The 13,767-nt window shown below is 41.6% G+C and overlaps 1 protein-coding gene across 4 annotated transcripts in view; it reads left to right on the top strand.

Annotated features, from left to right (window-relative positions):
• The window catches only part of AKAP7 (A-kinase anchoring protein 7), a 166,182-nt gene that overhangs the window by 28,686 nt on the left and 123,729 nt on the right, over positions 1–13,767 (top strand). For all 4 annotated transcript variants that reach the window (XM_037842762.1, XM_037842765.1, XM_037842766.1 and 1 more), the window contains exon 4: positions 12,646–12,782. In XM_037842762.1, the coding sequence (XP_037698690.1) occupies positions 12,646–12,782 (137 nt within the window). The remainder of the gene's footprint in view (positions 1–12,645; positions 12,783–13,767) is intronic.

The raw sequence follows: 13,767 nt of genomic DNA, 5'->3' as shown, positions 1-13,767 counted from the left end.
TCTACCCTGGAAAGGTTATTATTAAGAGGAGGGGAAGGAAGTGTCTCAGGGGTTTGTTTCGGCAATGAAGAATTAATATGTTTTATCAGCCGTTCTGGAAGCCAGCGAGGACCTTCCCTCTTTTGATCATATATGCAAGCAGAGCCTCGTCCCCAAATAATCACGGGGTCAGGCCCATTCCATTCTGACGTTAAGGGGTCACGCCACATAACAGTGGCTTGTTGCGTTTGCGTTTTGGGATGCCAATGTCTGTCAGCTGCAGATTGTCCTTCATCATCCAGAGTTAGGAAGTTAAGAACAAAAAGAGCGTGATGTAAAAGGTCTCGAGGTCGTTGTTTGGTGAGATTGAGAGTACTTTCGGTTAAACGGCACAGGGCATTTTTTAAGGTGCGATGTGCTCGTTCTACCATTCCTTGCCCCTGGGGGTTATACGGTATTCCCGTGATATGCTTAATTTGTAATTGTTGACAGAAGGTTTGAAAATTTTTTCCAGTATATCCAGGCCCATTGTCTGTTTTAATGATTTTAGGTTGGCCTAAAGTAGCGAAGCAATGTAGTAAATGAGAAATAACATGCTTCGAAGCTTCTCCTGTTTGTAAACTAGCTTGAATAAATCCACTATATGTGTCAACGCAAACATGAATATATTTAAGTTGCCCAAAACCGGCAAAATGGGTGACGTCCATTTGCCAGATTTCATTTGGAATGAGTCCTTTTGGATTAACTCCCAAATGAGGGACTGGCAGTTGGGTTACACAGTTTTTACAGGTTTTAACAATTTCCCTTGCTTGTTCCCTCGTAATATTGAATTTTAAACGGAGGGTATTTGCATTTAGGTGGTGTTGAGCATGGGCTTGAGAAGCTAAAGTTAGAGAATTAGAAAAATTAGGACATATTAATTGGGTGGCAGCATCCGCCATTGCGTTGCCTTCCGTTAGAGGGCCTGGCAGGTGCTGGTGGGCACGGAGGTGTCCTATAAAAAAGGGACGCTGTCGTTTAAGAATTAGTTTTTGTAACCTTGAGAATAAGGGAACTGCATTGGTGGATGGTTTGATAAACGGAGTTGTTTCTAATAGCGGTACAGACTGAGCTATATACGCGCTATCAGTGTACAAATTAAAAGGTCGGTCTTGGAGATGGGAAAAGACCTGCAGTACTGCATAGAGCTCCACAAGTTGAGCGGAGGTATAGGGAGAGGGCATGGAAAATGCCTGGCCTTGGATAACATATGCTGCGGTCCCATTTGCTGAACCGTCAGTAAAGACTAAAACAGCAGGGTTTATTGGTTTTGGTGACCTTTGGGAAGGTGAATTGATGGATTTTAGCAAATTGGATTAACGGATCGCTGGGATAATGGTTATGAATATCACCCAGAAACGAAGAGCATGCGATAGCCCATTCGTCGTTGGTTTGGAAAAGCCAATGGATTTGATCTTGGGTGTACGGGACAATAAGGGAATCAGGGTCTTTTCCAAACAGCTGGCGACTAGTTTGTCGGCCTTTAGTTATGAGGGCAGCTATAAGAGAAATATACGGTGAGAGCACCTTTGTTGGAGTAGCAGGGAGGTGAACCCAGAGCAAGGGGTGACCTCGCCCGTTTGGTGATTTTAAATTGGATTGCCAGAAGACACCTGTAGGTGTGTGGGTTGTGGCAAGAACGATAAAGACTAAAGGCTGGTGGTAGCTTATTTGATAGCAAATCTGATTTTGAATAGCCTGATTTATGATGGTAAGCGCCTGCATTGCTTCTGGAGTTAGGTTTCTGGGAGAGGAGGGGTTTGCGTCTCCTTTTAGAATATTATTGAGCGGCACAAGAGTTTCAGTGGGCAGCTTTAGATAAGGGCGAAGCCATTGAATATCTCCCAAAAGTTTTTGGAAGTCATTTAATGTTAAGAGATGGGAGATCCGCAGTTGAATGCGGGGTGTTAAAACTTGCTGGTGCCAAAGTTCGAATCCTAGATAGGAAAAGGGATCTGAAGTTTGTATTTTATTAGGGGCTATTTGAAGACCTTTTGCTGTTAGATGTTTAAGAAGGCTCTGAAAGCAAGAATGCAGTTTAGATATGTCCTGGCCTGCTAATAGAATATCATCCATATAATGGAGAATGTAAATTTGTGGCCATAGTTGTCTGACAGGGTTAACGGCGTCAGCAACAAATTTTTGACATAAAGTTGGACTATTAGCCATGCCTTGCGGTAAAACCTTCCATTGAAATCGAGGCATAGGGCCTTGAAAATTAATTTGAGGGACACTAAAAGCAAAATATTGTCTATCTTCCGGGTGAAGGGGTATGGAGAAAAAACAATCTTTTAAATCTATAACTATTTTGTGAAAATTAATAGGGATAGCAACCGGTGAAGGGAGGCCAGGTTGCAGTGCTCCCATAGGTACCATAGCTTTGTTTACAGCTCGCAAATCTTGCAACAATCTCCATTTACCTGATTTCTTTTTTATGACAAAAATAGGAGTGTTCCAAGGGGACTGAGTAGGTTCAATATGTCCGGCATTAAGTTGTTCCTGTACTAACTTTATAGCCGCTAGGGTCTTTTCCTGAGTCAGAGGCCATTGATCAACCCACACTGGTTTCGTAAATTTCCAGAAAATTTTTTCAGCATGGGGTACAGGAATGTCAATGGCCGTTAGGATAAATTTTGGGAGAATCCAAGTCCTGTTCTAGCTATATTAGGTGTTACAGAGATGGGCAGTTTTATCCCTTGATTAATTTTGCCCAGGCCTTTGCCAGGGAGAAAATTCATTTTAAGCATTTGAGCAGTGACGGTATCACTAGGGCTGCACATAAAAACCTTCATTTGAGTTAGGATATCTCTACCCCATAGATTAGCGGGGAGATGGGGGATAACATATGGTATAACTGTACCAGTGTTTCCTTCCTCATCCTCCCATTTTAGGGTTTGTGAACTCTGTAAAGGATTTGTGGTTTCGCCTATTCCTTGTAAGTAGGTGGCAGCGGCTGTAAGCGGCCAGGATTTAGGCCAGTGATTTGAAGATATAATTGTGGCGTCAGCCCCTGTGTCTAAGATACCTTCGAATGATTTACCATTTAATTTTAATCGTAAGATGGGCCGATTATGGGATATTGGCTGTGCCCAAAAGATATCGGAAGATCTAGGGGCCTCTGTAGGGCGCTGGAGTTTTTTGAAGTTTGAGTTAACATGCTGAACGGGGAGTATGATAAGTTGCGCTATTCGAGTGCCAGAAGGAATAGAGATAATATTGTTTGAGGTGGCTGCGATTATTTGTATTTCACCTCTAAAGTCATTATTTAGCACACCTGGGATGATTTGAACTCCACGCAGGGTGACACTAGCTCTTCCTAGAATGAGACCAAAAGTATTAGGGGGTAAAGGTCCATAGACTCCTGTTGGTATGAGGAGAGGACTGTTTTCTGGGGTTAATATTGATTCGGAGGCGGTACAGAGGTCCATTCCTGCGCTCCCTGCTGTTGCTCTCCATAAGTCTGAGATATAGCAGCATGGTTTATGGTTGGGAGCGCAGGTACTGCGACTGGGGATGGCTGAACAAACTGTACTGCCCCTGGGTTCGTTCTGGTCGGGGCCTGGGGCCGGCCCCATTGGAAGTTTCCCTGAGGCTTAGGCTTAAGGGGTTGGCCGTTTATGTCTGTCTGAGAATGGCATTCAGACGCCCAGTGAAACCCTCTTTTACAGCGGGGACAAATAGAGGGCGGCAATAGGGGTTGGTTGATAGTGGGTAAGGGGGAATTAATTCGCGGCACAGGACAATTTTTTGAGAAATGGCCTGGTTGCTTACAGTTATAGCATGTTGGGGGCTTTGCTTGTGCCGTAAAATTTTTATGCTGCGCTGCAAAATTTTGAAGAGCGGCGCCAATAGCTATTCCAAGGGTTTGAGTGGGCCCGATGCCAGAACAGAGCTTTATGTAATTATTAAGGCTAGTATTACGAAAGGGACGGATTGCTGCTTGGCAGGCAGCGTTAGCATTCTCATAGGCCAGGTGCTTAATAAAATCACTTTCGTTTTCGCTAGCCCCAAATAAGCGCTCAGCCATGTTTTGCAGGCGGCTAAGGAAATCAGTATACGGCTCATCAGGCCCCTGTCTTAATTTAGCGAGAGAGGCAGTGGCGGCGCCCTTTTGCGGAAGTTTTTTCCATGCTCTAAGTGCAGCCGTTTGTATTTGCGCTAAGAGACCTGGGGGGAATTGAGCCTGCTTATCATTTTGACGGTAGGGACTTTGACCTAAAAATTTATTTAAGGTCCAAGTTTTAGAAGTGGCCTTACGGGCATTGTGGGTGGCATACTTTTTACAATGCTCCTCATAATCAGATTTCCATAACAGGAAATCACCGCCAGACAAGGCAGCTCTGGCTAGCTGGAACCAATCGTTAGGAATAAGTTCCTTTTCACTAAGGCTCTCCAGTAGTGCGAGCGTGAAGGGAGCGGTAGCGCCATAATCACTCACTGCCTTTTTTAATTTCTCTAGATATGTTAGACTAAGTTTTTTATATTTAGCAGTTGAGGTGGAACTAGCTTCCTCCTGCTCTCCTTCGCTAGAGTCGGGGGAATCTGATTTATTACTCTCCTCGCTATCGCTACCAGAATCGCCATTTTTGGAACCCGCGACACCATGTTGAGAACCGGCAGCGCCATTTTGGGAGCCGGCGACGCCATTTTGAGAATCTCGAGTCTGACTACGCGTAACCGGAAAAGCATAGGCGCGGTGAGTACAATGGAGGCGCGATGAGCGGGCATTTTCTGGAAGCGAAAGGGCTGCAATGCTTTGAGTTGCCGACCGGAGGTCCGCGAGCAAATCGGCGGTATGCTGCCGCTCCTGTTTAAAAGTTTCTCTAAAATTATCGGCGTGTAGCCGGAGATTTTCTGTGGCTTCTTCTAAAGCATGAAACTGAGATAAGGGCATAACTGGATAAAAATGAGAGTATGGTTTGAAAAAATCGGGTGCATAAGGGGGTGGCCGAAACGGAGGAAGGGAGTTGTTTTCTAAAGAGGGAGAAATTTTAACCTCCGGTCCCTCCAAAGTGGGAGAAATTTTAGCCTTTGGTTTGATTTCATACTGATCGGGTGACAAACTGACTTGACTGGTTGGGGTATTTGGCCTATCCCTGTTAGAATTTTCGTTTAAAGGATATTCAGGCATGTTAATAATTACTGAGCCGCACGCTGAAGCAGGGCGAGAGTGCTCTTTCAAAGCTTCCTCTCCTAATTTACAGAGGTTTTGAACGTCTGGAGCTGAAGAGTGGACTTTTAGAATTTCATTAATTAGGTTCCAATAAGAAAAGGCAGTAACCGGGACCTTTTCAGGACCAAAGGTTCGAAAATAATCTTTTAAACAATCTCCAACTCTTAGCCAGCACTGGTGATCTATAGTACCTTCTTGAGGGAACCAAGGGCAGGTTTGTAACAGGAAATTAAAAAAGCGCGTGAGATCTTTTTTCTTAACTCGTGTTCCTCGTGCCTTGAGTGATTGCTTAACTTGACTAACATATAATTCGTGTTGGGAAATTCCTTGTCCCATGATAAGGGTGGGGGGGCTTACCTTTTGTTGCTTTCTTTTCTTCTTCTTCTTTCCTTTCGCCGACACTGATCAACTGGTGAACGGATCTGTCTCGCGAGCGCGCTTCCCCGCGGTGATCCCTGGTGTGGTTTTCTTTCTTTCTTTGACTGCTGAACGGATCTGTCTCGCGACCGAGTTTATTCGCGGCGATCCTGGGTGCGGTGAGTGTGAGGTACCTCTCTCCTTGAGTGCGGCGTTCCGTCTCTCACAGAATTCAGGGCCCCACGTTGGGCGCCAGTTTGTCCCGGCCGGCGGGACGTTCAACGGAAGCTCCAAATCCTGTGAGGGAGGAATGGTATGGGACAAGAGACTCGAGGAACGACAGCAACACAGGTTTCTGATCAAGCTGCAAAACTTTATTGAAGAGGCAGGGTATATATACCCTAAGGTAGAGGGAGTGGCTAGTACGAATGGGTGGCGGCCTAGGATTGGCTGCTGCTGTTGCTAGGGCGGATGGCAGATGTAAGGCTAGCACAGGATTGGTGGCTACTGTTGCTGGGGTAGAAGGCAGGTAGTAAAGCTAGCACTCTAGATGTGAATCTTAGGCACGAAGGGCTATCACTTCCGTAGAAGGCTGAGGGCAACTTAAACTGTTGTTACATTAGCCCCATCTGTCATGTTGCATATCTCCGGCATCGCTGAGGGTGGATTTTATACATGCTACCTTAATCGTCCCCAACAGGAAGGGGTGAGAGGCTCTCTCCGCGGCTGGGTTCCGCGGCTGCGGCCACGGGGGGCCGGGAGGAGGAAGCGGTGTGGGCTTGGCCCGGCGGGCGGCGCTCGCCTTTGTCCCCGCTTCTCAGCCTCCGTGGAGGGGGTGGGCTAGTCGGTCACCACCCCAGCTGTGGATGCGGGGCAGGCTACCTAATGCCTTTGCGTTTCAGTTTCTTCACGTATAAAAGGGAAGTGAAAGTATCTCAAATGATTGCTGGACCTGTCACCTACCTGCTGACACACCAGAGTAGTTTCCGCTGGTGGTTGGATAAAGACAAACTGAACTGCTTGCCGTGTCATTTCAGCCCTGCCCAGGCTGCCTGCCCTCCCTGGCCGCCGCCTTGTTCTTTCTGCTCAGCTCTGGCCTCCCGGGACTCGGCAGCCCCCGGCTCGGGGCAGGCCGTCTCTGGCTCGGAGACCCCCTTACTTTTGTTAATGGCAAAATCTCAGCTCAAACTTCCCTGGACCAGTCTGTCCGGGTCAGGTACCCAGCTCCCTCCCCACCCCCCAAGGCTTTTGAAGCTTTTGTCAACCTGGAGATAACAAATTAAACTGCAAAGCACTAAATGCATTTATTTGGGGTCTTAGAATTGCAATTCGGGAAGCACAGATTCAGGTAGCAGCTCAAATCGTGTCTCTTCTTAGCCTTTCCAGGCAAGGCTTTTTGTTTGTTTTTAATTGGAGAAATTGTAGGTTTGCAGAAGAATCTTGCACAAAATACAGGATTACCATATGGCACCGCACCACCAATACCTTGCATTGGTGTGGAACATTTGTTACAATTGATAATAGCACATTTTTATGTTGTGCTATAAAGCCTATGGTTTAACTTAGGGTTCACTGTTTATGTGATATAGGTATATGGATTCTTTTTTTTAAAATTTTTACTGTGTTACCATGTATACCATCAATATTTCTCCTTTTAATCATATTCAGATATATCTCATCACTATTAATTGCATTCACAATGCCACCATCATCACCATCCCTTACCAAAACATTTCCATCATTCTAAATAAGTACCCCAGTACATTTTAAGCCTTAACTATCCATTCCCTGTCTCCACCCTGTCCCCTGGTTACCTATATTCCAAATTCTGACTCTGTGAGTTTGCTTATTCTGTTTCAAATCAGTGAGATCATATTTGTCGCTTTGTGTCTGGATATTTAGGATACTCAAATTGTCCTTCAGGTCAGATACTTAACTGAGTTCTTTATCTTGTGGTTTATTTGTCGTGTCCGGATGTCCTCAGGGTTTTGTGGAGCATTGTTGTTTGAGACGTTGCATACTTGGGCAGTTTGTGATATCTGGGTGAGAATCGCCTAAGAGTAATCTTCAGAATGACATTCTGACTCCAATTAAAATCTCTTAGCTATCCTAGTAACTGTAATTTGTTTTATTTCTTTAAACACTTTCCTCTTGTTACTAGTCATTGTTGTAACTCGACCCCTTAGGCTTTTAGTTCATTCCCTGTACCTAGGATTGTGCTTGGTGGAGAACAGGAATCAGGACAAAAAAGCTGAGGTTTGGGGGGGGGGGCGTTGTTGGTGTTTCTGCATAACAAGTTACAACTAGAACACTTAAAAATAATGAATTCAGTATTACAATTGCTGGTTTCATCGCACAGGTTCAAGAACAGTTATTTGGGGGACGGAGATGGTGACTTGTATTTGTTGGGAATGCAGGTTTCAAGTAACCTTGAACCCAAATAATTTAATGTTGACAGAAAGCTTACTTACAAACATGGGTAGGAGATACAGAAAGTGGCAAGGGTTGGAGGTATATTTTATTTCTTCTGTGAGTAGGAGCACCTTTTTTGTTTGTTTTTTGTTTTTGTTTTAAAGCACCTAAAGTTAATTTTCTTTTTTAAAGTAAGTAGGTACTTTTGTGGAAAGGCCTGGGAAAAAGAGGCACCATTTATAACATTGTTTCCATGGGAAACTGTATTCCAGTTCCAATTAAAAAAAAAGCAAACAAGCTTTTAGAAGCCAGCACACTTACAATGAGTTGCTCTACTTTGAGCCTCTACTTGTTGGCATCTAGTTTTAAAGAACTGAGCATTCAGACTTCCATGAGTTTTTGATTTTTAAACACATTCTTAGAAATTTGGAATTCTTTTAATGGGAAATCATGGTTTCATATTTCTAAGTAATAGAATTTCAAAATTAGTTAGAGTAACTGCATAAAAATACCTTAATTGCAATTATATACAAGAATATGTTTCTCCATTACCTGGTTAAAATTAAAGAAGAAAAATTTTTGATGGAATTGTAATAAATCCGAAGTGTTTTTTAAGTGGCCAAAATTGTTTGTTTATTCTAGCTGTATTTACGTATGTTGATTTTATACACTTTTTTGTAGGAGGTCATAATATAAGATAAATCAATCTTGAAAAAATGCAAGATAACAGTCAGAAGCTGATTGAAATTAGTAGTATATTATTTTTGGGGGGGTAAGATAATTTTTTTATATTAATGGGAAACTAACATTCTCTTTTGGGGTTTTAAATGGCATTTGTTACATTTAATTCTGTATTTCCTCATTTTGTGGTGTGAAAATTGCTGGTCTTTTTGAAAATATGGAAGTAGATTTGTGCATTAGGTTCCATTCTGGAAAGTGTAATAGTAAAAGTGTTTGTTATTATGTATATGCTAAACACTCGGGAGATATAGAAAATCCTTCTCCTCCTTTGGTTGAGTTTGTACTTTGACTAGTTTTTGCTAGATCATTGATTTTTTCAAGTTCTTTTTATGTTACTGGACAAGCAACACAAAGATTATTCAATTCTGAAGAAAAGTTAGGCAGCAATTCTAGTAAATCTTAATAAGGCAGCAAATTTAGTAACAATATATGTTACAGCTTAGAAAAACTCCAAAAGTAATGTCAAAGACAGGGTCTAAGAAGTTCCCCTCCCATGTACTAGGGTGTAACTCCCTGCCCTCATGCAGAAACACACTAACTTAAGGCATTGCTTTTAAGCTCACTTACCCTTTGATTCAATTAGAAAACTTAAAAGATAAAAAAATAAGTTTTCTAATTGCATTACTTTTTAGGCATGTGGAATATGGCTTAGTGGTGACATTTAGTAAACAGATATCTGCTTTTGTTCTCTAAACTCAAAGAAATTACTCAAATGGAATATTCAAGATTCTAATAAAGCTTTCTTTTTAAAAGTTGCTTTCTATTGACTTTATAGTATTAGGTTTTACAAATGTGTGCTGTGCAGTACTACTGATGGTGGGGGATTATGGTGACAGATAAGCGTCAATGGCTTTATAGAATTTTAAAACAGTGGCTGTAAAAAATAGTTTCTTTTGGCCTCTCATGACACTGGTACTTTTTTTAATGTATAAAGAGAAGGGCTCTGGAATATTTTTATTTTCTTTTACCTTTTTAAAACATAATTTGGAATAAAAGCATTTAAAGAAATCATATACTATCAATTGATATAATCATATGATTATATCAATTATAAATTAATCTGGAGCAATAAAGCATAGTTAGAAATATATTTCTTGATTAGATTAGCTTTTAAGCTTTCATTGGTTTGAGATTATTCCTGTATTACAAGTACTGTGTGACTTCAGAGGAGTATAGTCTCCAAAATGTTTTGCTTTTTTTTTTTTTTAAGCAGTTTTACAAGCTACTGGATACTTCAAAGTTCTAATAGTTTAAAAATATTCTATGTAGGGCACTGCACTAAAATACTGAAAATAAAAATAAAAATAGATGGAAATTTGAACATTATTCTGAATGTATGTATATGAATATTTGTATTATGAAAATATAAATACTCTACCCACTAAGTGTGAGTAGCACTCCCCCCAAAAAAATAAAAAGAAAATGTTCCCAGACATTGTCCAGTGTCCCTTGGGGGCAAACTCACCCTGGGTAGAGAACTGCTGATTTAGATATTAGCCGGGCTGCTTATGTTTGATTAGGCCTGTGGTAAAGAGCTCACAAAGTGCTTTCAGGAGCGAGTTTATGTGATCTTCGACACAACCCAATGCAGATTTTATTCTTCCTGTTCTATAGTTGAGGAAATGAAGGTTCGGTGAGACCTGTGGCAGACCTGGGGTTAAAACCCAGAGTCCTGAGTCCAGAATCCTCGATTTATTTCTCTCTGAACATATAACAAGACTCTCCACCTAAGCTACTTTTTCATGCTAAAATAAGCCAGAATAACTGTTTGTACTAGCTAAGATTTGAATATGTAATCATGTTATTTTGAGGTCCCTGACATTTTTGAGCATGTCAGTAGTTTTACTTGCCACCGTGCTAGACCCTTTGCCTGTGTACCCGGACCCCTTGAGCTGCTCTGTTGCCCCCATAAGTCATACTCGGCACTTCATTGCACCTGGGAACAAACCCTCAAGAATTCAAATGTCAAATCACTGGCAAGTCAAGTAGACGTACACCGGAGGCCTTTTCTTTCTTTTTCTTTTTTTTTTTTTTTTGGTTAGGACCAGTGTGTTCCATTACACAGTATCCAGTGAGACTTCCTAAAATCCCCTGTAAATGACTTTTTTTCCACCAGTGTTTCATTTCTTAAGTCAGGAGCCACATCTCTGCCCTTCTCCTTGCCCTCTTCAAAAACAAACTCCTTATAGTCCTGTCTGATCTTTTCCTCACTCCCGTTTCTTCCTCTCCTCCTCAACCCCCTTGGATCTTTTCTTTTGGATGCCTTTTTCTTTCTCATGCATCTCAACTTTATCCTTTTCTCAAGCACCCTTGCTTTTTTAGGTATATGACTTTGGAGAGACTTTCTAAATCTTTCTATGTTTCAGTTTTTTCTTTTTCTTTTTTTTTAAATAGAGTTGACATCACTCTATCAGGATTGTTGAGAGATTTCCTGAGGTAATCTATATAAAATGGTTAGTTCAGTGTCTAGAACCTAATGAGCATACACTGAAGGTTAGTTGCTGCTGCTGTCGGTTAAATACTTTTTTAACGTATTTAAATTAAATTTAAATGCATTTTTAAAATTTAAATACATTTTTAAAAATTATCATTCCCAGACACTGTGATGAGAAAGCAAACAGTAGCCACTGCCCTCAGGGAGTTTCCAATTTAGTATTATCTATTTAATGTAGGCAGAACCCCGACTTCACAAGACCTTTGCGTGTCCTGTCAGGGTGCTTTCTTGTGGAATATCTTGTTGATATTCTTGTACTGGGTGTCATAGAAGGGACATCTTGCCTTAGGAAATATCCTTTTAGGTGTTATTATGTGAATTCCTACCAGCGAAACACCATCTCCTGTGTGAGTCTCCTCCAGATTGCAAGGACTAGAGGAAAGCTGAGGTTATTTTGGGGATATGGATTATTATAAAGACAAACTGGAAGTCAGATCCCAGACAATGTCTCATCATTTGCCCAGTCACATTCCACGGATAATAGGAACATTGTTCAGGATAAAACAGCTACTCTAGTGTCAGAATAGTTTGTTGTGCTCACGATTCAGTTTTTGTATCTGATTCTCTTCTTATTGACCTTGCTCCTACTGCCAGCCCTCTCTCTAGGTTCCTTTTCTCTTTCTTCCTCAGGGCTTCCATGTGCTGATGCCTTTTCTCTGGGAATCACTCAGTTTGCTGTTTGTTTCAAAGTACTCAAGAAGAAATGTGATTAGTTTAAGGGAGGTCTGGCTGGACGTGGAGGAGGGAAATGCATCTTTCCACTTCCTGTTTTGGGGGAGGGGACAGCAGACGCGTGACCAGGTTGGTGGGCTTCACTGGATGTGCGCTTTACGAGTTTTCTCTAATGTAAACCTTTGGATTTCTTTGCAATTCTCTCTTCAGGGTTATGCCCCTCCTCGCACTTCTGGAAAAACAATGATAGTCATTCTTGTTAAAAGTTTTACTCTCCTAAAATATCTTTAAGGCTGTGTGGAATGAGTTCTCAGACACATTCACTTGGGGGCAAATAAATGGTACTTCAGTGGAAACGGAATGCCTGCTGGTGAGCTTTCTGTGGCAAGAATAAGACATTTTTAGGAATGATCCTAATTATAGCGAGTCATACTATCTATTCCAAGGAGAAGTTTCTGAAATCTTCATGACCATTGAGAGGTTTTGCACTCAACCAGTGACCCCACCTGTAAAGTGAGAGCATTTGTCCTCAGGCTCTTAAGGTGGAAAAGCATTGTGCGATTTTTAAACCTATACATCCTAAGTCTTCCAAGTCAGCTATTCAGGATATTTGAGAACAAATAAACAGTCAACAGTTTGTTTGGTTGAAAAATCTTGAAATTGTTCTTATTTTGGTTTTTGCTTTTCTTCTTGATTTATATTTTGCCATAAAGAAATTTTATGTACATATTTTCTGTTTTTGTTTTTTTTGTGTGTGTGTGTATGTGTGTGACATTAGATTACAAGCGGAATTAAGATCCTACAAAATGCAATAATACAGCAAGATGATCGACTGGCCAAAGCCATGGTCGGTGACAGTACTTTCCATATTACCCTGCTAGTGATGCAGTTACTAAATGAGGATGAAGTAAACATGTGAGTAATATGTCTTTCTTGAATGTTGTTTTCCAGATTATTACTTTAATGTGATTAAACATAGCTATACCCAGTTAGCATCAAAATGCTAAAGAAGGGATCTTTATTATAATTTATTTTGATTAATAATCAATGTACAGAATTAGCTGTATAAATTTTCTTCTTAATTTAGTCTTCTGTACTCTATTATTGTTATCAAATGGTAGCCCTTGGTTATGCAGTTGTTTTGCCCATGCTAATTATGTAAGCATTCTAGGTAAAGATTTGAAACCATGGCATAACCTTCTGTTACTAGCTGTTTGATTTTAGGCAAATCACTTTACTGAGTACATGGGGAAAAGAATAGCATCAGTACATGCAAGAGCTCTTTGTTAGCATCTGGCACATAATAAGCACCCAGTATTGCTGCCAATTAGAGCCACGATTCGCTGGGTCAGTGGATGGTTTCAGCTTCACCTCAGTCATTCTTGGGCATCACAGAAATGGCATCTTTTATATGCATGAGGAAACTGAGGGTCCTAGGAATTAAGCAAATGGCAGTCAGTAGAAAAGTCAATTCTGTTTACTATACCATGTTTTGTGTGTGTGTGTGTGTGTGTGTGTGTGTCAGAGAGAGAGAGAAAGAGAGAAAGAGAGAGAGAGGAGAAAGGGGGTAGAGAATGAGCTCCAGCATGAGAGAGAAGCAGGAGGGCTCGGCCACTGGCCGCCTGTATCTCAGCAGCCTCAGCTGACAGCCACAGGGCCAACTGTAAATACTGCCAAGCAGTGGAGTTGGGGTGCAAGGGAGCAGCTATGTTCATGATTACTGTAATGTTCACAGTTCTCTGTGGGGGTGGGACGGCCCCCTCTATGAGACTCTGGAAATATTTGGGGGCATTTTTGGTTGTCACATTCCTGAGGCATGCTATAGGCATTTTATTGGCTGGAGTCAGGGTTGCTAAATGACCTCCAGTGTGTGGGATGGTCCTGAACTAGGAAGACTAAT

Source organism: Choloepus didactylus, chromosome 7 (assembly GCF_015220235.1).
Source record: "Choloepus didactylus isolate mChoDid1 chromosome 7, mChoDid1.pri, whole genome shotgun sequence".
Classification (NCBI taxonomy): Eukaryota; Metazoa; Chordata; class Mammalia; order Pilosa; family Megalonychidae; genus Choloepus; species Choloepus didactylus.
Note: the sequence above shows the minus strand (reverse complement) of the source record. Positions and strands in the feature narration are given on the sequence as shown.